The sequence below is a fragment of the Drosophila erecta genome, unplaced genomic scaffold, assembly GCF_003286155.1.
Source record: "Drosophila erecta strain 14021-0224.00,06,07 unplaced genomic scaffold, DereRS2 tig00000126-arrow-pilon, whole genome shotgun sequence".
NCBI classification, from domain to species: domain Eukaryota; kingdom Metazoa; phylum Arthropoda; class Insecta; order Diptera; family Drosophilidae; genus Drosophila; species Drosophila erecta.
This window is the reverse complement of record NW_020825209.1, coordinates 12768362-12792110: the sequence shown is the minus strand read 5'-3', so window position 1 is coordinate 12792110 and position 23749 is coordinate 12768362. Positions and strand designations below refer to the sequence as shown.

The 23749-nt window shown below is 45.1% G+C and overlaps 5 protein-coding genes across 11 annotated transcripts; 3 read left to right on the top strand and 2 right to left on the bottom strand.

Annotated features, from left to right (window-relative positions):
• Positions 1 to 2467: 2467 nt before the first annotated feature.
• On the top strand, positions 2468 to 4297 carry LOC6551380 (serine/threonine-protein phosphatase 6 catalytic subunit). The gene is made up of 4 exons (XM_026982401.1): positions 2468 to 2545; positions 2595 to 2771; positions 2851 to 3138; positions 3208 to 4297. The coding sequence occupies exons 2-4, from the start codon at positions 2607 to 2609 to the stop codon at positions 3664 to 3666; spliced, it is 912 nt and encodes a 303-aa protein (XP_026838202.1). The 5' UTR covers positions 2468 to 2545; positions 2595 to 2606; the 3' UTR covers positions 3667 to 4297.
• Positions 4298 to 4459: 162 nt separating this feature from the next.
• On the bottom strand, positions 4460 to 9365 carry LOC6551379 (transmembrane GTPase Marf). 6 transcript variants are annotated; one of them, XM_026982397.1, is made up of 9 exons: positions 9206 to 9365; positions 8122 to 8649; positions 7676 to 7965; positions 7272 to 7610; positions 6981 to 6992; positions 5868 to 6794; positions 5627 to 5797; positions 5330 to 5526; positions 4460 to 5254 (listed from the first exon to the last, which is right to left on the bottom strand). In XM_026982397.1, the coding sequence occupies exons 2-9, from the start codon at positions 8420 to 8422 to the stop codon at positions 5053 to 5055; spliced, it is 2439 nt and encodes an 812-aa protein (XP_026838198.1). In that variant the 5' UTR covers positions 8423 to 8649; positions 9206 to 9365; the 3' UTR covers positions 4460 to 5052. The 6 variants fall into 6 exon arrangements, with proteins under 6 accessions (XP_026838198.1, XP_026838200.1, XP_015011362.1 ...); XM_026982399.1 differs by having other exon boundaries at positions 8122 to 8206; positions 9043 to 9361; XM_015155876.2 differs by having other exon boundaries at positions 9043 to 9360.
• A 140-nt stretch (positions 9366 to 9505) lies between these two features.
• On the top strand, positions 9506 to 12083 carry LOC6551378 (protein swallow). 2 transcript variants are annotated; one of them, XM_001978410.3, is made up of 3 exons: positions 9506 to 9934; positions 10248 to 11063; positions 11265 to 12083. In XM_001978410.3, exons 1-3 carry the CDS (start codon positions 9661 to 9663, stop codon positions 11804 to 11806), a joined length of 1632 nt encoding a protein of 543 aa, XP_001978446.1. In that variant the 5' UTR covers positions 9506 to 9660; the 3' UTR covers positions 11807 to 12083. The 2 variants fall into 2 exon arrangements, with proteins under 2 accessions (XP_001978446.1, XP_026838201.1); XM_026982400.1 differs by lacking the exon at positions 11265 to 12083 and adding an exon at positions 11141 to 11180 and having other exon boundaries at positions 9507 to 9934.
• Positions 12084 to 12274: 191 nt separating this feature from the next.
• On the bottom strand, positions 12275 to 21458 carry LOC6551377 (probable citrate synthase, mitochondrial). Its single transcript, XM_001978409.3, has 3 exons — positions 21208 to 21458; positions 13731 to 14708; positions 12275 to 13589 (listed from the first exon to the last, which is right to left on the bottom strand). Exons 1-3 carry the CDS (start codon positions 21250 to 21252, stop codon positions 13218 to 13220), a joined length of 1395 nt encoding a protein of 464 aa, XP_001978445.1. The 5' UTR covers positions 21253 to 21458; the 3' UTR covers positions 12275 to 13217.
• Positions 21459 to 22549: 1091 nt separating this feature from the next.
• LOC6551375 (NADH dehydrogenase [ubiquinone] 1 alpha subcomplex subunit 13) lies at positions 22550 to 23387 on the top strand. The gene is made up of 3 exons (XM_001978407.3): positions 22550 to 22656; positions 22712 to 22828; positions 22903 to 23387. Exons 2-3 carry the CDS (start codon positions 22723 to 22725, stop codon positions 23259 to 23261), a joined length of 465 nt encoding a protein of 154 aa, XP_001978443.1. The 5' UTR covers positions 22550 to 22656; positions 22712 to 22722; the 3' UTR covers positions 23262 to 23387.
• Positions 23388 to 23749: the final 362 nt, after the last annotated feature.

Here is a 23749-nt window from a genome sequence, read left to right as displayed (position 1 = left end):
CGATGTTCGATGTTCATGTTCGGCCTTAAGCCAGACCATCAAAGTCAGATTAATTGTTTTCGCTGCAGAAATAACATTAAGCGAATTTAATCGAACTTCCAAACTGCACTTTTGCAATCCTGAACAGCTCGTGTACCACTTGTCTTGCTAGACAATAATCTTCTGGCGCTTGTCAGTGCTGATTTCCGTGGATAACTGAAACTCCTCAGCCTCCCATATAATAAGCCATTCTTAGTCGCCTCCTCAACGCTCCATTAGTGCGTTAACGTTATGACAAAATGACCTCCGATTCGGTCAGCTGAACATCCTTTGGCCCGAAGTTGCGGCTTCGAGTCGCCGATGCTGAGGTTGATTTAAATGTTGATGCAACTGTGGGCGGACTGTGGGCTCCTTGAGGTCGCAGGATACGCACACGCGCGTGAATCAAACGGCACAGGTGGGTGGCTGGGTGGTCGTCCTGTCTGCCTCGAGTGTGTGTGTATGTGTGTGTTTATACAAACGTTTATACACACGCAGTAATTAATTTTATTTAATTTTCGACGACAATCCAAGCGACAAGAGCAAGGGCAGCCAAAAAGCCGTCAGTGAAATGAGACAGCAGCGCAAGATAAAAAAAAGAAAGAGCAATTGGTAGAAGGGCGCGTGGGCGTGGCCAGAGTGGCACCGGAAAAAACAAGTGAACAAAACGTCAACAATGAGCAGAGAAAAGCCGGCTAAAATGAGCAACGCGATCCAAAAACGGCGGACAATGCCAAAAATAAAAAAGACCCTCAACTGTTGGTCGTTTATCGCTGTTTTAACTCAATGTTTTTACCGCTGGCTGCACAGCAGGAAAATGCTTAAAATACCATTTAAATTGAAGTTGTAATAATCTCGTTGAGTAAAATGACGAATACATAGCCTCTGTGGATTAAGGAATTCGCTTAAATATTTAATCCCTTTATAAGAGACATCTTTTTATCGGTTTCCTTAAGGAAATTCAGGACTTTTTGGCACCGTGTTTGTACCCAAGATAAAGTCAAGAGGCTGTCCGCCGTCCGTTGTCCTTGTTCCGCCGTCCGTGTCCTTTGCGTCCGTGGGGGGGTGGGGGTCACATAATTATCAGCCACATCAGCCGCAGACGACAGGACTTTGACTTTTGGAGGGCGAGCGGAATTGGCGAAACGTAACGAAACGAAGTAAGAAAACAAGTTTAACTTAATTGTCAACATTGTGCCAGGCGGACACAAACAGCGACACAAGCCGGCAAGGACAATGGAAGGATGCGAGTGGATTGGGTGGCCAGCACTGGGGGCAGGTTGGGAAGCATTGGCAAGATGGCCAAAAGAGCACAGAAAGCTGCTGGCAGAACAAGCCCAGGCTGAATACCAAAACGGAAGGGCATAAAGTAACGCCACTAATGATGGAGCACGACATCTTCGCAAGAGTGAGAGAGACAGCGGGGAAGAGAGGGAGAGACACGGAGGGTAGGTGCTAGAAAGAGAAGCGAGCACAACTAAACTAAAAGCTAGATATCCACATCAGGTATGTCATTTAATTTATTCTACTATCGAACGCAACTACAAACAATTAATTCATTTATTTTGCTTGAAAATATGCATAAAATAATACAAGTTTTTATTTTTACTTTGAATCAACTGAATGTATGAACATGTTGCCTATATTTTCCAATGCATATTCCTATATATTCCCATGCCCTTGACTCGCGGCCTGTCACCTTTACGGCACGTTTACTTTTCCAACTCAAGATGCGAAAAGTAAATGAAAAAGCCAACGCAATCAAATGGCAGCGTGCTAATGAGACTCTAAACAAGCTGCAGGGCCATTAACCCATGTGCCACCCCGTGCCGGAAAAACGCATGCCAGCACGCTTCTCATAACCCTTAACACTCGCTGCCCGGCAAAATAGGAGGGGCAACGCAAAGGGGAGGGCAAAACAAACAGCAAACAAGTAGCGTGCCATGGCAATAAAATTTAAGAGCGTGATTACTTTTAAGAAGCAAAAGGAAATATATGTAAATGGGGAGGGTTAAAAAATAAACGGATTTTAAAAGCTTTCAGCGCGGACTAATTATGATTTGTGGCGGCTGAAAGCTAATTGCCACTAATTTAGCTTAGCTCAGCAAAAACACAACACTGCCAAACTCAAATGTGCCGCCAAAGTACGTGAATTTTGAATTTGAATTTAAATGTGATTGGTACCGATAACAAGGGAACTGGTTGCACAGTGTGTGCACACCAAGTTATAAATATCAGCACAGTTCTGATAAGAATGTTCGATGGGACCGGGTGGTTGTATTGGCTAAACACTCGATTGGCGATTAATGGTTCCGTCAATTTCAATGGAAGACATACAAATAAAGTGCATAACAATATATTTCAAATTACAGCGAAGATGATGCGCAAAAACGCTATCAGTGTAAAAGTATTGATTAATTTGCAAGTTCGATAACAGAAGCAGCAGTATGACTGTTGCTCATGTGCAAATCGACGACAGTTAGTGTGACCGTCTGTGCGCAGATGAACTTGCAACCAATACCAAAAGGTTTTTATTTATGAACTTGTTTTAAGGCGAATTACCGTGGATTTCACAGGCACTGAGCATCATGGGCGACGTGGACAAGTGGATAGAGATCGTGAAGGAGTGCAAGTACCTGCCGGAGAACGAGCTGAAGAAGCTCTGCGAGATGGTGTGCGACATCCTCCTGGAGGAGACGAACATCCTGCCCGTGAGCACGCCCGTCACCGTTTGCGGTGACATCCATGGCCAGGTAAGTGGTTATTGGCAGTCTCCCTGTGGCAGGGCTCAATGCCCACTAACCAACCACCCCAACCAATCGCCCCATACAGTTCTACGACCTGGAGCAGCTGTTCCGCACTGGTGGCCAGGTGCCGGACACCAACTACATATTCATGGGCGACTTTGTGGACAGGGGCTACTACTCGCTGGAGACATTCACCAGGCTGCTCACGCTGAAGGCGCGCTACCCCAGCAGGATCACACTGCTGCGGGGGAACCACGAGACGCGACAGATTACCAAGGTGTACGGATTCTTTGACGAGTGCTTCAGCAAGTACGGCAATGCCAACGGCTGGAAGTACTGCTGCAAGGTCTTCGATTTGCTCACCATCGCTGCCGTGGGTTGAATTGTGGAATGCTCTTGCGGACACCAGCTAATTCAAATATATTTAATCCTGCTTATGTAGATCATTGACGAGGAGGTGCTGTGCGTGCACGGCGGCCTGAGTCCCGAGATTATCACCCTGGATCAGATACGTACGATCGAGCGGAACGGCGAGATACCGTACAAGGGAGCCTTCTGCGATCTGGTGTGGTCCGATCCGGAGGACATGGAGTACTGGGGCCAGAGTCCGCGCGGAGCTGGCTGGCTGTTTGGCCACAACGTGACCAAGGACTTTATGGCGATCAATAACCTGGACCTGATATGCCGAGCACATCAACTGGTCAACGAGGGCATCAAGTACATGTTCGAGGGCAAACTGGTGACCGTGTGGTCGGCGCCGAACTATTGCTACCGCTGCGGCAACGTGGCCGCCATTCTCAGCTTCGAAACGGCGCAGCAGCGCCAGACGAAGATCTTCCTAGCGGTTCCGGATGCGGAGCGTGTGATACCCAAGCAGAACACAACGCCCTACTTTCTGTAGAACGTTGTGATACAACGCAGCACAATACCATACCATACCATACTATACCGTAGACCGATCCAATACGATCCGCCCACTGTTCCGGCATCGTAGCAAATAATCATATACGCTTGTGGAGAGCAGCGGAGAACAGCCTTCGACTGACTGGTCCAATTGTCCACCCTTGAACGCCTTCAACTCAGAACTCAAAACTCAAAACATGCATACCAAGCATACCAATACACTCAGTACAGAACTTGTAACTTGCGGCCCTTTTCGTATGGGAAGAACACATATCTAATTAATACGAGCAGAGTTGAGAACCTTTTGTTATTTGTTTTCGGCAAGTCAGCGTGCAAGACCAAAAAGAGAGAAACACGAAATTGCAAAGCATAGTTTCGATTTGTTTAAGAAGTATATCCAAGTATTGTATTTACTGATAATGGACGCTGAAGCAGAAGCTAGACATTTACAGAAGCAAGCCTCTATAAATCACATTTTTTTGTATTCCAACCTATTTATTTCTGTGAACAACACACAAATCATATTTTGTATAAGTAATGCTTTAAAAAAATAGATGGCACAGCAAGAACTAAGAATAATACAATTGTGTGATCCCGATCAAAACGATATGATTAAAACAAAAAGACAATTTGAAATGCGTTGCTCGGCAATCAATGGGAACCAATGGAATAAGCAATTGTACGAAATCTGGATAATTATACCGCTCCCAAAGGTCCATCATCCATCTCTATCACATTCGTGGCACTGCCGCTTAGAGCACACAGCTCGATTTAAGGTTTCAATGAAATAATTACGATTTCTTACATAAATATCTTTTATTTCGTTTTGTTTTCGTTCATGAATCATCTATCTGCGTTTGCAACATCAACAATTGTGTTTGCCTTACCCCAAAGAGCCATTTATATTATTCTAGCGTCCCATTCAAAACAAATATGTATAACTAGACTTTCTATTAAGGGGGAAAGTGGCATTCGCATTCTGGGGTATAATTCATCTCAACTTGCTTTTCCATGGCTCCCGGCCATGCTCACAGTGCCTTGGATACTTCTATATGTATATATATGTATGTGTTTCGGGGTCAACAGTTACAAAAAAAATTAAATAATCACACTAGCCATAGTGCATGTTAGGGATAAAAATAATGCTCAACAACAACAATTTGTTTAAACAAAAGAGAATAAAGATTGGCTCGAATCATGCATTTCCAAAAAAAAAGAAAAGAGTGAAACGCTTAGAGTTGATCAACTAATACACAGTGCATTGATGTTGTTGTAGTCGTTTGGATGTTTGCTATCCCTTGATTTCTATGATCATCCACCTTCTTGTTAGAGTTTTCCCTTTGGGATCCTAGCGATCGCCTAAGCTGCCCCGGTGTTCATTCCACTACTGCGGCGATATATAGTTATGCTCGAAGATGTCCAGCTCGTTCTGTATGTAGTTGGCCTTGTTGCGGAGCAGCTTGAGTTGCTTCTGGTTCGCCTCCAGGATGTTGAGCTGCGAGTCCAGCGTCTTGAGCTCAACGTTCATGTCCGTAGTGGCGGTGTCAACGGTGCGGCACAAACGGGCAAAGGTGCTCGACAGTTCCCTGTTGAGATATCACAGAGTACATTCAGTTAGCGCATCAGGATCCCGATTCAATCGCATATTTATCAATACTCACTGCTGCACTTGGTGACTGCAATTGGCCGAGGTGAGGTCGACGATCATCTTGAGCTTCTTGGTGGCATGGCGCACATACTGTGACTTAAAGGTGCGCTCCTTGGCGGAATTAGTCCACGAGAGGCGCTCGTACAGGTAGATGCAGCCGTACAGGGCGCCCACGCCCACCAGTACGCGCCAGCCAATGGTTTTGAGCATCTGTAAGTGTTTTGATTTCAGCATACAGCTATGTACTAGTACCTGCTTGGGCATTTGTAAGCACAAGAGGTGAGGCGAATATCTGAGCGATATCACTTACGATGCCGGCGACGACGAGGCCACCAACGGTGCCCTGCGATCCAATGGAGGACACCGCGAAGCGTGAGATCAGCGACAGCTGCTCGGGCGTGATGCCAGCCACACCAGGAGCGGGCAGTAGGCACACAGGAGTGGATTCCACGGGCGTGATGGCCGGCGTCGATACGCTGTGCTGTAAACGAGATTTGATGGCAGTGATATAGTCAAGGTGATTCGACCACAACTATCCTGTAGGAACTCACTCCAATACTGCTCTGTCGATTGACCAGCGCTGGCTGGCCCTTCTTGCTGCGCTCGCGCACCTTGCCGGTGAAGCGCTGGATCATCGCCGCCATGCCCCAGCTGAACTTGAACTCCAGATCCTCCTGGAAGTCGGCGCAGAGGTTCTGGCAATTCAGTGAGTACAGCATCTCGAAGGGCTGTGTGCGCACCACTATCTTGGTGCTGGTGGCCAGCAGCTGCTCGTTGGGCACCAGGGCGTGCATGCGGTCGGTCATCTCCGTCTGTGCGGACTCCACGTTCATGGCCAGGGCCATGGATAAGCGGGCGCGCAGATTGCTGCCCAGACCACTCTCCAAATGGGCATTCAATTCCTTCTTGTAGATGTTCAGAACCAAACGCTCCGGATGGAAGGGCATGTTGAACTCGTCAATGAGCACACCCAGGCGCCAGATCTCCTCGTTCAGTGCCTTAGACACCTTCTCTTCCACCTCCTCCACCATGTTGTGGATCTTCATCTTCATTTCCCGCGTGACCTGCATCATCTGCGTCTCTGTGCCCTGAATGCGTTCGGTGAGCAGGTTCTTCTGGTCCTGCTTCAGATTGCGGAATATGGTTATCCGCTCGAAAATGTTGTCCAGCATTGATTTCATGTCCCCGGAAACACTCTTGCCACGCGAACTGTGCTGCTGGAACTTGGTTTTCACCGCACTCTGCGAGATGCACTCCTCGAACTTGCGCTCAAAGTCCTGGAACTCGAAGTAGCGTATCTGGAATCCCTCGGCAATGGCGCCCATGTGCGGGGGATTGCCCTTGGCCTCCTCGATGCGCGCCTGCAGCGTTTCCCTGGCGGAAACAAAGAAAACCCTTTCGGCCGCCTCCTTCTCGTTGCTCACCTTCAACTCCTTGGTGAGGAAGTCGATGCAGCGTTCGGTGTGCTGAGACTTGACCTATCAATGGGCGAAATAAGGGGCTTAGAAAGTGCATATAGCAGTCATTTAGGGCAACTAAGTAAGCCGCTTTAGGAAAAGTTAACAATGAAAGTCATCGGTTCATGCCGATGTTAAGCACAGTGGATTGGGTTTTTGTGGGACCAAGCAAGCGGTTCATTTTACCGGGTCTAGCTCATTCATTACCTTAGCCAGTTCCTGGCGTTGATTACAGTGGATAGTTGGTTGGTTGTTTGGTTGTTTGATTGATTGGTTGGGTAATAAACAAAAACAAAAGACACGCATCAACATAGAGAAAACAGGCATACAACGAGGTCTAAGAGATATTTATAAGAGGTGACAGTGGAAAACTGCTGTGAAACGAACCATTGACAACCACATGTGGATATGTGGATATGGTTCGCCTGCCATGTAATGGTGATGCAGGGTCTGACAAAGATCGTGGACTAATTAAAGGGGCTCCCTAGAAGACCATACCGATTCCTGGCACTCGGGCTCGTTGGCCGAGGCGTCCCAGCGATTGTTCAGGATGAAGATGTTCGGCTTGCTCAGTTTCTGGGAGACGGTGTGAAAGAACTGCTTCTCCGCACGCGTCATCGTTGACTCGGCATTCAGAACCAGCACAAAGACATCGGCGTTGAGGCAATGGTTGTCGATCCAGTCGTCCAAATTGGCCGACACGTCCACGCCAGGCGAGTCGACAAAGACGACATCGTCGCGCAGCAGGCTGCAGCGTTCCCTTGGCCAGAAGATGCGCACCAGACTGCTCTCGCAGAGCTTCTCCTGACACAAGGCATTCGCCAGTTGTTTGATGTTCTACGGATCAAGTTAGTCCTTAGAAAAACACATTCCCAAAGCAGAGATGGGTAGCGCCAACTTACCACTACATTGAGCTTTTCCTCGGAGCCCTCTGTCATTAGATACGCCTCACCGCCATTGCTGCCCTCCACTTGGCAGAAGCAATTCGTGGTGTGCCCGATGCCGCTGGGCAGGATCTTTTCGCGCAACATGGCATTGATCACCGAGCTCTTGCCGTTGGAGGTGCGCCCAAAGAAGGCCACCTTCATGTGATCCCGCTGCAGTACCTCGCGAATGGCGGCCACCTTGTAAACATAGCTCTCGAACAGCTCCCGTTCCGCCTTGTCCACGATCTCCGCCTCCGTGTGCAGGGCTGGAAATGCAACGAACATTGTCTTAGAGGGTATTTCACCATGGGAGATAGATGTTAGATAAGAATCGAAATTTCACCATTTCATTTGTAAAACAGTTTTGTTTATCAGTTGTTCATTGTTTTTGAATGCTTTATGGTTTTCCCTGGCCAACTCACCGTTGATGAAGGTGGTCGTCTCATGGACATACTCCTCGATCTCGCCGTAGATGTCGTTGATCTTCTTCTTGGCGCGCACAAAAATCTGGAGCGGTGATTTGTCGTTGGATTGATAGAGCCGCGATTCCACATTGGCGGCCATGGTGGAGCCGGATGGTAGCAGCGATGAGTTGAGCCGGGATAGCGGGGATCCGGGTCCGGATTTGTCCACCGTGTCCGTGGAGGAGGCGTGATGGTCGTCGTCGGCGGGGCCCGTTTGCCCGGTCACCAGCGAGATGGTGCGGTTCAAGTAGGCCGCCATTTCGGGATCCGGTTAATAGGTGATTCGGTTTTGCAGATGGTTTTTGGGAAGAAGAGAATTGCGATACAAAACAAAAGGTATGCAGCCTAGAGATTCGGTTGTTCGGACTCCAACTTCTTAAAACTTTTCCAACTTCTCCACCAACCAAGAACTCAAAACTTAAATATCTCTGTTTCTTGTGTTATTTTGCTTTCAGGGGTATTTGCTCAAAAATCAACGTCACAAAACTGAAACGAAATTAAATGAAAAATTATGGCACGAAAGGAAAAAACACAACGTTTTCATACAGTGCGCACTAGATAAGCTGAACTCTGTGGTTTAAATATCAAACAAAATGTGCACAACAAAATCAAGCATGTGTTTGCTTACATTTAAGGAGAACATAAACTATTGATTTGGTGATTACTTTTTCGAGAGTGCACTGTATTTGGCGAAAAGGAAAATACCGCAACGCAAATTGCACACACACACACAAGTGGTCCAATTGCGCTGCAAACAAATATAGGCGAAAAAAGTATAATAATCTAATGTTTTTGGTTATTTCTTTTTTGACAATTCACATCTGTGTGTGTAAATCGAGTTGATAAAGTTCAATCAGCCCTCTCGCTCTATCAACTAACCTGATTATTGCCACTCTCGCTCATATTTGTATTTGTTTTATATATTTGTATTTATTTTCCTCTCCGGTTTTTCTATTCTTTTCTTTTAGTTGCTGCCCCACAACTGATGCGTTTTCAAATGGAAATTCGGGGAAAGCGTGGCTCGAACTTCCAATAACCGTACATTGCCGACTAGAATCCAGTTGCAGAGAGGCAATTTCACGAAATTTAGTTAATATTATTAATTTTTTTTAAATGCACATGATGTAACGTTAAGGTGACCAACTCTTGTTGCTTTCTGCCATCCGGCGTTAGTGTATTTTTACTCATTCCCGATGTCTGGTATATTTTCATGCCAATTGGGAGCTTTAAATTGTATTTTTTCAATTCATTGCCATTTAATTTAAATTTATTGTTTTGGCTTACTACTAAACTTTAATATTTTAATTGCTTAATTGAAGAATAGAATTTACCGTGACAATGATTTCCACTGATTGAAAATGGTCACACTAGCCATTTTACACCAAACCAGAAAGTAACGGCGCTTTTCCAATCTCCAGTTAAGAGGCCGCGTGTAGTTTTTGTCCCGTGTTAATTGTAAATATTAGTTCCGCTTTTTTTCGTTCCGTGTGCAAAGACATGAGTCTGCAGGACGAGAGTTTTCCGGCGGACGAGCTGTTTGACCAGCTGAACAATTTAAGTAGCGGTGGCGCCAGGAACACCTGGTTCGCGGAGCACCATCAGCCGGCCGGCTTTGAGCGGGATCCGTTGCCATTTTTGGAGATCTGCTACGCGGATGCGGATTTTGATGTGGATGGGGATGCGGATGTGGCCAACAAAAGCGCCAAAACAAGCGCAAGCGAACCCGTGGGTCGTGATCAGGAAGATGAGGACGATGATGGGGATGTCGATGGTAAGAAGTTCTTTATTTCTTGAACTACACTGGGAAAAATATTATCAACATACATAAAATGTCACAAACACAGTTTTAAACTTCATACACTCTCACTGGAGTAAATTCAATATCATATTGTATATTTTTCAATTTTTTTTTTAAACCAAAATTGTGCACTTTAGTGGTGGAACTCGAAACCCATTTCTATTTTGCTACTTCCTTAGTACTACAATGTTTCGAAGTGAATTAGGTACATTTATGGAGCATGCTCTATATCTTCACTAATCCAGTCAATTGACCGTCGTTAACGGGATTTCTTGTTTTCATCCAGGTGATGGCCGTAAACTAGGTGAGGAGGAGGCATCATTGGCCAACGGGCGCTCCAGCAAGGCGGTCTCCTACCAGGACATCCACTCGGCCTACACGAAGCGCCGCTTCCAGCACGTGACCAGCAAGGTGGGCCAGTACATAGCGGAGATCCAGGCGCAGGACGAAAAGAGACGCAATGCAGCGTTCGCCGGCATCCAGCGGGTCATATCCATGCCAGGGGGTCTAACGCCCAATTCGCAGCAGGCGTATGTCCATGATGATGAATTCAAGGCCGAGAACTGTCAAACCCCCACCAACTCGAACTGCAATTCCAATTCGAATAACTCCAGCTGCAGCTATGAGCGATTGCTGGCCGAGAACGAGAGCCTGCAGCAGGAGAACGAGGGACTGAAGACAGAGACGAAACGCCTGCAGGCGCTAAACGTGTATGTTCAGGATCGACTGGTCAGAAAGATGGAGGATTGTCTGAGGATTAAGCGCAATTTCGAGACCCTGCGCACCGAGCTAAGCGATTGCCAGCAGAAGCTGAGACGCCAGCAGAGCACCTCACAGCAATCGTTGAGCCGCACTCAACCGGCTACCACTGCCAAGGCCACCCAAACGGATTCCCTACTAGCCGCCAACTCCGCGACCGGCAATGTCCTGGTCACACCCCATCCCTTGGGCGACCTAACCTACAACAGCAGCAAAGGATCCATTGAGATGGCTCTGCTTAGTGTGGCGCCTGCAACCCGGGTGGTCCAGAATCCGGGTGCGATGCACCCACAATCCTTAGACTTTAGCAGCGTTAGCACCGAAGCTGATGGCAGCGGTAGTGGTAAGGATCTGTATACTATTGTATAATATCTGTATTTTAATATATGTACATATATACTAACTCCGCCGATTGTTTAGACTAAGATTGACTAACATGGATATTGGTCGTTTTTTTTTTTGTTTTTGTTTTGTAAGTTTGAACCAATTTACGAATCCGTTTAATGTAGCTTAACCATAATCATTACCTTGGTTTCTATTCAAGGCGAACCTCGTGTGGACTCCTCATCCAGGCCCTTGGTCAGAAGAACCCCAGCGCCCAACAACTCGGAAACCAGCCAGCCGAGCAGCAACGACTCGGCCATCGAGGTGGAGGGACACGAGGAGGAGCGACCCATCTCCAGGCGACAGTGGGCTCTCCAGGAGGAGCGCACCACCTCCAGGCAATGGGGTCAGCACGAGGGCATGTATTACTTCGACAAGCGCAACAACCGAGTCGTTGAGGTGATGAGCTTCAACATCAGCCAGGGTCGGAATCAGAGCCAAGACACAATTCAAAATCAGAGTACCAACGATAGCCAGGCGCATCTACTGGTCCATTCGATGTCGCAGTCGCAGGTAGAGACGCATGTTCACTTTGGGAGTAAGAGGACGACACTGAGCAGCCGGATGCTCCGCTTCCTGGGGCCCTGCGTTCGCTGCCGGAATAGTTCCAATGGGGACCCAGGGCACGACAGCAATGCCACGTACAAGGTGGTTTTACGCCCGAAGCCGGAGGAGTTCGTAGACCCAAGGAACCAGCGTTAGCCCCTCCTCCATCTCCTTTTATTTATTTTTTGTATGTATAATCATATCTTGTTATTTTATGTCGCGCTAAGTTATCCATGTAGTCAACATTTTTAATGCCACAATATTCTGTTAACGCCAATATGTGAACGTATATAAATTACAAAATTCGTAAGTAACTTTACTCAGAAATAAGAGAATTTGTTGTTGTATTTATTTATTTCTATCCAAGTAAGTGTAATTGTTTCCGTAATAAATATGCTCACTTGCATTTGTATCCGAATAGTTCGGGGTTTAAGGGACTGGTGATAAAATGTGAGTTATTTCATCTACTGAAATGAGGTTAGTTCACGAATCGCATGCAGATTCAGTCACACTGGCAGTGGCCGTTGCGCGACTTCGGTCACACTGGCAATTACTCGAAACTCCAGTATTCGCCACCAAAATGTGCGCACCCTTTTGCTCCGAAAATGGACAAACGATCTTCGATTCAAGTTTGCTAAGATTTATTGTGGGTTTTTGCTTTCTCGAATACACTTGCACGGCAATGAACGAACGCTTTTGCAGCTTCCACTGGTGGAGTTGACAATAACTACTCTCTATGCATTATATTATTTATTGTTCTGTTTTTTTATTGAGTTTTTTCAAATGTTTTTGTTGGTTTCTTTACACTTGTTTTTGTATTGTATTTCTCGTTTGTATCTTGTTTGCATAATAAATTATAGTTAAATTAAAAGTAAAATGTTATCAAGTTAGTAATTTTTTTTAGGTTTTCAGGCGGGGTGGTGCTGGTGGGTCGGGAGTTTGGGGGATAAATCATAAAGGTATTGTCTTGTGGTTAGTCGATTGGCTAAGACGAACAAAAAAAAAAAACATAACAAACTTAATAAGGAGTGGGGATCGTAGGCGTGCGGGCGGTTTTGGGTGGGGGAAATGCTGAACATAAACAATAGGCGCAAACATTTTTCTCGCTCTGCTTGTCCCTATATATATAGTCAATCGTATGTATATATATATATATAAATATATATATATATATATATATAGCTTATACAAATAATTAAGTGGTTGCTTGTCGGTTTCTGTTCGTTAATTATTTTTACTACTAAAAATAAGTTTCTGCCTTATTTCCAACTTATTGTTTTGCAGTTGCAGTGTTGCAGTTTTCCTCTGGTTTTCATTTTTGTCCTATTGGTTCGTATTTGGTTGTTGTTTTCCTCAACTAGACATCTCCAACTCTTTCAATATCAGCGTCGTCATATCGATATCCATCCCATGTCATCCTAATCCAATCCAATCCAATCCAATCGATTCTCTCTCCCCTCGTCCCACGTCAATTACAATCTACAGCTTCTGCATTTTACGTCCATCGTCCGCTGGCTATAAAAGGTTGAACTCCAGCTCCTCCCACTCCTCCTGCTGCTCCAGTTGCTTACTTCTGGACCATCTTGACCAGCAGATCGGTGGAGAATGACTTGGGGCGCTCGATGGGCAGGCCGAGGGCGCGATCCCAAACGAGGGAGGCCAGCACGCCGAGGGCACGGGACACGCCGAACAGCACGGTGTAGTAGTTCATCTCCTTCATGCCGTAGTACTGCAGCAGCACACCGGAATGGGCATCTACATTGGGCCAGGGGTTCTTCACCTTGCCGGTCTCGGTCAGGATTGGAGGCACCACCTTGTAGATCTTGGACACCAGCTGGAAGGTCTCGTCCTCGGGCAGGTGCTTCAGCGCAAACTCGCGCTGGCAGGTGTAGCGGGGATCGGTCTTGCGGAGCACGGCGTGTCCGTAGCCGGGAACCACCTGGAAAATGGGCAAGTAGTTACGGTAAGTAAGCATCTCTGGTTTTCTTATATTATTATCAATTTTGAAATGTTTATGTGAGTCTGGCAATACTAAGAATATTTTGAATAAGGAAATTATATTCATGTAGAAATAGCTTACCTGTCCGGACTTGAGGGTCTTCCAGATGTAATCCTTGAGCTGCTCCTCTGAGGGGTTGTTGCCGGCCTCCTTTTGCAGTTTGCGCAGCCACACGAGCACCTCCTGGTTGGCCAGGCCGTGCAGGGGACCAGCCAGACCGTTCAGGCCGGCGGCGAAGGAGAGGTAGGGATCGCTGAGGGCGGAGCCCACCAAGTGAACGGTGTGGGCGGACACGTTGCCACCCTCGTGGTCACTGTGGATGGTCAGATAGAGACGCATCAGCTCAGTGAAGGGGGCGTTGTCGTAGCCGAGCATTTTCACAAAGTTGGCCGACCAATCCAGGTTGGAGTCAATCGAACGGGAGCCCTTGCCGCCGCGGTAGGTGTTGCAGTAGATGGTGGCCGCCACCACTGGCAGCTTGGCGATCAGGTCCATGCTGTCCTCGTAGACGTACTCCCAGTACTTGCTCTTGTGCACACCATCCGAGTAGGCCTTGGCGAACTTGCTGTCGTGATTCAGCGCGGTGACGGCAGCGGCGAACTGCGACATCGGGTGCAGGGTGGTGGGCATGTTGTTCAACATGGTGACCACGTGCTGGGGCAGGGCGGCGCGCTCGGCCCATTCGCGGGACAGCTGCTGCACCTGGGACTTGGTGGGCACCTCGCCAGTCAGCAGCAGCCAGAAGAGACCCTCGGGAAGGGGCTCGCTGCCGCCATCGGCGGCGGGCAGAACCTTTTGGCACTCGGGAATGGAGAGGCCGCGGAAACGGATGCCCTCATCCGCATCCAGCACCGATGTCTCGGTTACCAGGGCCTTGATGCCGCGCATGCCGCCGTACATCATATCGATGGTCGTCTCGCCCATCTTGGTGGAGCCATGCTGCTTGCGGAAGTTCTTCACGCGCTCCTGCTCCTGGGGCACCTTGGCGGCCAGCACGTCGCGCAGGCTCTTGCCATCGGCGGCGATCATGCGGACATAGGCTCCCACATTTGGCAGTTTCTGAATGGGATGGAGTGGAAAAAATCCCAGTTAGTTTTGAGATTATACAAACAGTGCAAGAAATATACAAAAGCAATATGTAACACTCAAAAATACTGGTCTATCATTTTGGGAGAACAATCAAACAAGGAAGGTTCCTTGGAACAAGGAAAAGGTTTCCGTGTAATCGGACTGCAAACAATGAACAGCGTTCTTGACTGTAATATTTTCCGTCTAAATAAACACTGGATTATTGTGCAAGCAAATGAACGAGCGATTGCAAATAAACAAGAGCATGGGCTTTCAGTACTGATAAAAAATATAAGTTAATGACTGCTTTCAGCGATCAAGATCGCTAGTACGATGCTAAAGGAAAGTTATCGTACATTTGCCTATCGATTTTTTGAGTTTTCTTGGAATGCAAGGGAAACGAAATATTAAACGGGGTTACATAAATATTATGTTGAAATTCGATTTAAGCCCTGCCGGGAACATTAAAAGTCGCGCTAATTCGCCAAAGCCTGACAACTAACAAGCACTTCCGAGCTATGTTATCGATTGCAATCGACCGCTTCATTGCCTGTCATTGAACGACGCTTTCAAGTGCAAGGCGAAACGCACATTCATGTGCATTTATGTGTGTACATTAAGTAATTCCCGGTTTTTGTGGCCGTCTGAGTTCAGCTGATAAAGCTGCACTCGTTATGTCATCATTAAAACATTTTGCATTTCAGTGACTCAGACGCGCCAGATTCCCGGGTTAGACGAACTGTGTGGCACGGGTGTGTGCGACAAACAAATGTTTGCCGGCATTTAATTGAATTCAACTTAACTGCCGGTTCACTGAACCGCCCACAACAAACCTGAATCACACAACGATTCCCCCAGGTTTACCTTTTTTGCATTTGTATAAATTTCATATGCATAAGAATCGTTTCGAGATCATATATGTATACACATATACATAGTTGAACGATAGAAAAGACGTCACTTCAATTGAAAAGGTCACCATTCTTTCTTTCAATATTCAAAACATTCATAAAAAAAATTACGAAAATAAACATTCTCGCGTAAGGTGGAAAACCATTTAAAAATTGATGGTAACCAACCATCAAGGGAAAATGTGGTAAAACTAATTTTTTTAATTGAATATGGAGTATGGATCGATCCTCTTTAGAACTAAAACACCCCAATGATCTCTTGCCACGCGTTGGCATTTGACAAATAAAACGAAGCAAAATGGAATGGAAAAACTGGGATTCCGAGCCGAGAGTCCAATTTCAATTCCGATTCCGCTCGGCAGGCGCAAAGTGCGATTTTGTATTTGATTGACAGGCGTAGAGCACAGACCCCCCCTCTCTCTGCTCTGTTACCGCCCCACAATATCCCCCACCGTTCTGGCATGATTTTCTTTATTTTTCTGGTTGCGCGGCCAGTGGGTCAACAAATTCAATTAACCAAGTGAACTTGTGGCGCCGCCTGCAAAATTGAATTGCATGATTCGCGGACTTGTCATTTGAGTTGTGAGCCAACAACGTCACCACCGACGACCGGTTTTCCTTCCAAATTCATTGATAAAAAGCTTTTCGGCCAAGCTCGACGTGCATTTTAATTACCGATAATAGCCGAGTAGCGTATCAAAATATAAAAACCACAGTCGGTTGGCAACCGCAGGTGTTGGTTTTTGTTTCGTTACCACAAAAGAAGCACTGAGCGAAATGTTGTGCACCAAATATTCACCGTACTTAGTAGTTAATAATATAAATAGAATTCCTATACCATCGGTATATTTTTTTGTTCTGGGTCGTGTGGAATTGGAAACCCAAGATGTTTCCCAGTAGGAAAACATCATTTTGTAGCAATTGCGGCACACCGCAAGGGAAACGCTCATGTTTCTAATGCTAATTGAGCTGTCAACCGGGTGGTTTGTATAGGATTGCTTGAATAACACCCAAAAACCCAAATGCCCAATGACCACGCACCACTGTACCACTATACCACTGTAGCACTGTACCGCTGCTAGCTTATCGCTATGCTCTGCAAGTATTTCACTTTTCCGGAGTGGTGAGGGGGTTGGGGACACTTGGGGAGGGGATGAGAGGGGAGGGGGGACACTTGAAGTGGGCCTGGGGCTCGACGCGAGAATACACTTGTATACGACTAGAGGGCTCGTTATCTGGAGCAGAGGCGCGCGTTCATCTGCTGATAAGCCCAAGCCCCCGAGAATGGGCGAGCATGTGCAGTATTAGTAATAGTATTAGTATTGGCAGTATTAGTAGTAGTCGTAGTAGTGGATTGTCCGAATGGATTTCAAGGTCTCACGCGCCGACAATTATCGCATGTCTAACTATGGGCTGCGTCCCAGCTGCGTTTGCCATGTCATCAAGGAAGCGTTCTGGAGTGTGGCATGTTGTGACGGCGACGGCAGACTTGCTCCACTTCTTTCACCTCTGCCCTCTCCACCTTCACCACACGATCGAATGATCTGCTCCATCGGGTTACGCAATGTATAGTGCGAAAACGAAACGGAACCTTGAGAAAGCCGGGAAAGCCTCGACCCTCGAGTCTCAAACAGCGATCGCCACGCGCCGAGCAGAGTTGTCATCGAGGTGAGCCGCCGATGACCCCGTGGAGATGGAATCATGTGTTCTACACACACACACACAGACCACATTAAAGCGCACCATAGGAAGCAAAACTTTAAAAGAAACAGTACCAATCAGTAGACCCATTCGAGTTATGCAACTGGCAGTGTGCATTGTGGACCGAACCCTGTACTTCAATCGCTTGGCATTTGAATGATGATCATGGAAACCTTGGGATCTCCTTGCCTCGCGTGACGTTTTCAATTCGACTTTAATGATATCTGCTATTAGAGAGCGACCGCTTGTCAGTTGTCTAATAATTGCAGTCCGAGTTAATCGTCTTAATTAAGTTCGGTGCTTTAGTGTTTGCCATTCTCTACGATAGTAGCAGTGCTTTTTATTGTGTCTCCCGCCGAAAGTAAACGGACATCATCACACAATCGCATCGCACTGAAAGTACCGCGTGACGTAATCCCGTCATTCAACTAAATTCAAGCTCGTGTCAACTGGAGAATCGTTTTGCATTGGAATGGATCAGTTGAACAAACTTCAGACGCCTGTGTCTATTGTTGCCGGGTCGGATTTTTCCCCTCAGTCATTTAAATGCTGTGAAATACACAGTCTGACTAAGCGAAGATCATAATGGGGGAGGGGCTTTTGCGGGGAAATACGGGGTGGTATTCGTCGTAAGCAGATTTGAGTTTGCATATTACTTTGGCAAGATTCCGGTTCCAAAGTTTTTAAGAACTTTTAGGGTTTTTCTGTAATGGCACGATGTCCGGGAGATGGAAACAAGTTTTGAAAACAGAATGCTGGGTAATTAGTTAGTATTTAAAATATAACATTTTTCTCTATGTGTGGCCCTGTTGGAACTTTTAGGCCATCAATCATACGGATACATTTGTATCTATAATACATTTCTTACTTGTATCTACAATACATTTGTATCTTGTATCTACAATACACTTGAATGTTGTATCTATAATACATTTGTATCTTGTATCTACAAACTAAGCAATTTGCGCATTGCGAAATGGCCCAAAGAGCAGTAGGTATACAAATATTTGGCCGTCTTTTTATCATGACCAAAATATAAAAACTGATTGAGTTAACACCTCATTCGCATTCGCATTTCCAGTTGGTTGGGGGGCTTTGCGTGTCCGCTTTATCAGCGATATGGCGACGTCTACCGATCATGTGCTCCAGCAGCAAATTTGTCACGCTTATCAGTCCGCTCCAAATAAGAGGGGGTGTTATAAAGGGGGCTTATGCCATATACTACATGCTAGGAGAAGATATGGATAGACTGGGCGGGGCATTGCATTGAAAAGCTACAAGGCAAATGGCTTGCTATCAACTGCTGCACGCAATGCTGATTTAGCCAATTTACTTAATATTAGTTGCAAATTATACAGGAAGATATGTGTACATATATAAATATATATATATAATGCACTTAGTATGGTCTGACAATGAATTCTCCCAACAAGGTGACATTTTTACTGAGTTACATAATCGTGCGATTAAACATATAATTGTAATGTGCTGACACGTTGATTATGTGGATTAGTTTAAAAAAAAGAGACCGCATGAAGTTTATGCCACATAATTTGTAAATAGGGACCATAAAGATTTTATTGGTGGGAGAAATCCTAAGTTGATAGCAGAAATTAATTTCATTAATAATTTATTATTCCAATGGAAAGGCGGGGGGGTTTCGTCTGATTTCAACGATGGTTATATGTAGTTTGGCCAAATATTTGGGAAGAAATATCGATGTGATAAATTGGAGCACGATTCATGGATCCATTATCTCTATTCTTGGGACCCTTTCCGTTACGCCGATTTAAAATGCGGCGTTATCACGCGCATAACTGGAATCATGGATTGGCAGTATAATTCAGGTGGAAAAAGGTCCACTTGAGCTTTGACCACTGGTCATAAAATCCCGATTTAGATTCCCTAATCGAAAATGCGCGCCGGTCGTGAAACCTAATGTACAAATTGTGGAATATACATTATGCATTTGCTCTTATGCAATCGCTTGATCATCTGTTTACTTCTTCCACTCTCCCTCTCTCTCTCTCTTACGCCCTCTCTTTCGCACTCTCTGCCCGTTGGTTTGTTTTGGAAAAACAAAAGGAAAAAGGGTCGTGGGCATTACGTAAGAATTGTCACGATTTGTGACGTATTAGCGGAGAGGCGATAAAAAAGTTCGCGTGTTGCCATTTCGTCAAACTACGTCAAACGCAAATAAAACCAACATTTTTTGCTTTGACTAAAACACTTGGCAAAATAAAGTGGGTTATTGGCCAATTCGCTGCATAAAAATCATATGTATTACATATACATTATTGGTTGAAATTGAAAACAAACAAATTACGCCATTCCTTGTTTAACATTTACAGGATTTATTTATAGACAAAATAAGCTAAAGCTAAATAGCAGAAAAAAGAAAAATAAAATTATATTAAACGCGTCAGCAACAAATTTTTTTCTTTTTTTTTTGGCACTCTGCCAGCGTTGGCAGAACAGGAAGAATAAATGGAGAGTGTGCATAACATTTGGCGAATCTACACGGCGAGAACTAAATCTGCTGCGTATATTTATTATAATAATAATCATAATCACATTCTACATAACAGTCAACTATTTCACTTGTTCACAACTACTGGATGTCTTGTTTTTATATTTTGACTAAAAATTTTATTAGTTTTATAGTCATATATGCATACTATATTATTATAATACTATTATTATTAAAGTTCAATCCTAAAATACTCTTTGCAATAAAAGTTTACGAAGTGACCTTAATTTTTTTCCCAGTGTATTTATTACCCAACGCAAGTCTAAGAGAAAGCAAAACACCCCCGAAAAAAACCAAAAGGAGGCTCGTCCTGCAAGCCCTTTTTTCGTGTGTATGTGGGCGTGCGCCTGCTGTGTGCGCGTGTGTGTGCTATTGATTTTCCAATTATCAAATCGCAAGTAGTATTCTTTTCGGCAGTTTACTTGTTCTTAACATTACGCAATCCGCACACATGCAAATCTGCATTGCCGGTGGGCGGCGGGTGCTAAGTGGGCGTGCTGCTGCTCCTCCTTTTGCTTTAAGGTCATTCGGCGGACACTTCTTATTTGCAAGACAGAGATGGTGTCTTCCTTCTTTCGCTTTTAGCAACAACAACAACATCGAGAATAACGTGACACGCATGGGAAACGAAACGGGCACAAAAGAGAGGGGAAAATAAAATTCTTTATTTTTTTCTCCGCTCTCTCCCGCTCACCATCTCTCTCTGCCTTACTCTCTTTTTTGTTTTTTTGTTAATTTCGCTCTGCGCGTGGCATTTGTTTTTGTTGTTGTAAATTTACAAGAATAAAGCCAAAAAAATCAAGCCGGACTTGTGGAAATTTACCAAAAACAAATAAAAAAAATCAAATGCGAACAGCCAAAAAAAGGCAAAGTTCGTTAAACCCACAAAGAATATAGAGACTTTTATTTATAGGCATTCCGATGTTGCCAAAAAAAAAAGAAATGGGCGAATTTCATTTGGCGATTATGTAATGTATTAGAAAAGACATACACCCACACACATACATTGTATGTACGTACATGCACACACGTTAGCACTTATCATTCGCCAACAACAATGAAGCGAATAAAGTTTCTTAATCGCAAGCACATGTCTGGAAATTCTTTTTTTTTTTCAATTCCAGCGTGACGTGCGTGGAAGAAGAAGAGGTGGCAAAGGAGGAGTAGGACAGGATGAAGAAGAAGAGGGGGGAAGAGGGAAAGGGAGAAGAAGAAGGTGTTAACAACAGAAGCGACACACTTTACGGTTAGCTAACTGGAAGGAGATGTATAGAGATCCCAGGAAAGCATGGGAATTCAATACACTGGACGAAAAGCAAGGGCTAATTCGAAAAAATAAAGAACTCACCTGTGCCTCGGACAATTTGCGTGCGGAAATGCGATAGATCGACATGGCAATGCGATTACGTACGGCTGCGAGTAGAAGAAAAACACTTTCGCCTCGGCTAGAAAATCCCTCTCGCACTGAAAAACACACACACACAGAAAAAAATTTGCTTTCCTTTTTCTGGAAGTGAAGTGTTCTTTTCGTGGGTCTCTCGTCTAGCAGCTGCGCGGCAACTGAATGGCGCCAATCGCATTTTCTACGGGAAGGGGCGGCACGAGTGAAAAGAACACCCGCTAATTCCCACGCAACGGTGTTTTTCGCTCTCGCAGGCAAGGTCACACTAAAGGTGGGCTGGCTGCTGTGGCACTTGAAACCCAAACGCCCACGCCGCAAATTTAATTTAAATAGATGTTATCTGCTTCGGATGCATTTTGTGGCTAATAAAAAGTATATAAATTGACATTTACTCAGGCCCAGACTAGTTTTCCATTCCTATTTCATAGAAGTCTAGTATTTATTCAAGTCGACACCCCCACATTCCTCGCATTTTAAACTGCTCTCTAACATTGTCTGTTTGCTATAGATTATAAATACTGTAGTTGTTGTGGCCAAAATACTGTTTTATTTTGCGCGAAATTGCAACAAATTTAGGGAAAATAATGATAGTTTTATTAAGCTTTTATAAGCTACTTTCGCCAAAAATTTTCGCGAATCCATAATATTTACTGTTTTGTTCAGTTTTTAAAGCAAGCAAACGACCCCTATTACTATTTTTCGAAAATCATTTTTTGATAAAGAGATAAATCAGAGGAAAACTCACTTGGGGGTATTCTGCATATCCGGCTTGTTCACGGATTCCGGAGTCGGCGATTGTGGCTGCCCTCCTGCGGCTACCAGTCACATCTTCATCCTGTTCGGAACGCATTGGAAAACTAATGGGCTTGGAGTCCGACATAGAATATTTCACCAAATAACGTTGTCGCAAGAAGAAATAATGGCTCAAACAGGCCTTCTCATGACGGCGGACGAACATTATTTTTTTTTTTAGTGGAAAATAAAGAAGATATTTCTAAGATTCTATTTCGCTTTAATCATTGTTTTTGGAAATGCGGAAGCTAGTGATGTAGAATAGAAAATGATTTTGACAGGAAAGTGAGTGCGATAAAAGTAGGGATGGGATCAGTTTGGGATACTGTATATGAAGTTAATTTTAAATAACGAAAAAATACTTAATACTTAAAAAAAAAGTTGTCTTTCTATAAAATAAATCAAATTAGTTTACATTTAAATTCACGTTAGAAAATATTTTTAAACATAGTTTGCAGCTCTTCTGGTATTCTCCTCTTTTTGGTATACTTTCGTAGCTGCTTGGTATTTTACTCTGTCCAAAGTCAGGTCACACTGTCCTGGTGTTATGCAAAAAACGTCATTTTTTTGACATTTCGACAGATTTTTTCCCTTTATTCGAGCGTAAGTCCCAAACTTACGCGGCAAATAGCCGACTAATATAGACATTGTCCCACAGGAGTAGTCACCATGGCGACGGCCGTGCCGCATTGTCCCCCTAAACAGGACCTTCCACCGCCGGGCGGCTACAAGAAGATCCCCTTTGCTCGCGTGCCACCAAAGAGCTACTTCACAGGTGAGCTCCAAACCCGATATCAAACCCATTGATCAGGCTATATATGTACTGGTACTGTATTAATCCCCCGGCAGGCTTCACCACCATCGGCACCTATGTGGTTGTGACCACCGTTGGCCTGGGAATCTACTACTTGACCGCCAAGAAGGTGAAGCGCGACGAGATCGAGATGCGATCCGCCCAGAATGTCATCTTTCCTATCTTGGTGGCTGAGCGGGATCGTGAATTCCTGCGCCAGCTGCGACGCAATCGGGATGAGGAGGCCGAGCTGATGAAGAACGTTCCCGGCTGGGAGGTGGGCACCTGGTATGGTGAGCCCGTTTTCAAGACCCTGCCCGAGGACACTCTGGTCACGCCCATTTTCAAGGAGTTCTACGCCCACTCCGACTGGAAGTCGTACGCCAAGCGTGCCCACTTGAAGCTCTGGTCCTAAATCGGCCTAGTTAATGGATTAGTTAATGCCTAAGCCCGCTCCTTTTTGTTTGTAGATCCGCCTAAGCGTCCAAAAAAGAAAGTATCGACCAATTATAATGTCAGATCAGATTGGCTGAAATACGTATTGTGTGTGTTTAATCCAATCCTGCGCTGGACCACCGAGGTTACCAGAGGTTTTCCGAACGGGGGCGTTGCCGTCCAGCTGCAAAACAGGCCACGAGCAGTGCTCAAAAATGGCCAAAAAATCATGGATTTAGTGGTCCAAGCAGCGGGGAATCCCAGTTGGTGTGTTTGCGATAAATTTAATTGAAAATCTGCGGAAAATTCAATCCACAGCTCCCCGCAATGAATATGAACTTTACAAATGCTTACGATTACATTATTAAAATAGCAATGGAAGCGTCTTGCACAACTACAAAAACATTCTCGATTTGTTTTTTTTTTTTTTTATTGAATTCAACATCGATTTGACGCTTGTTTTGTGTG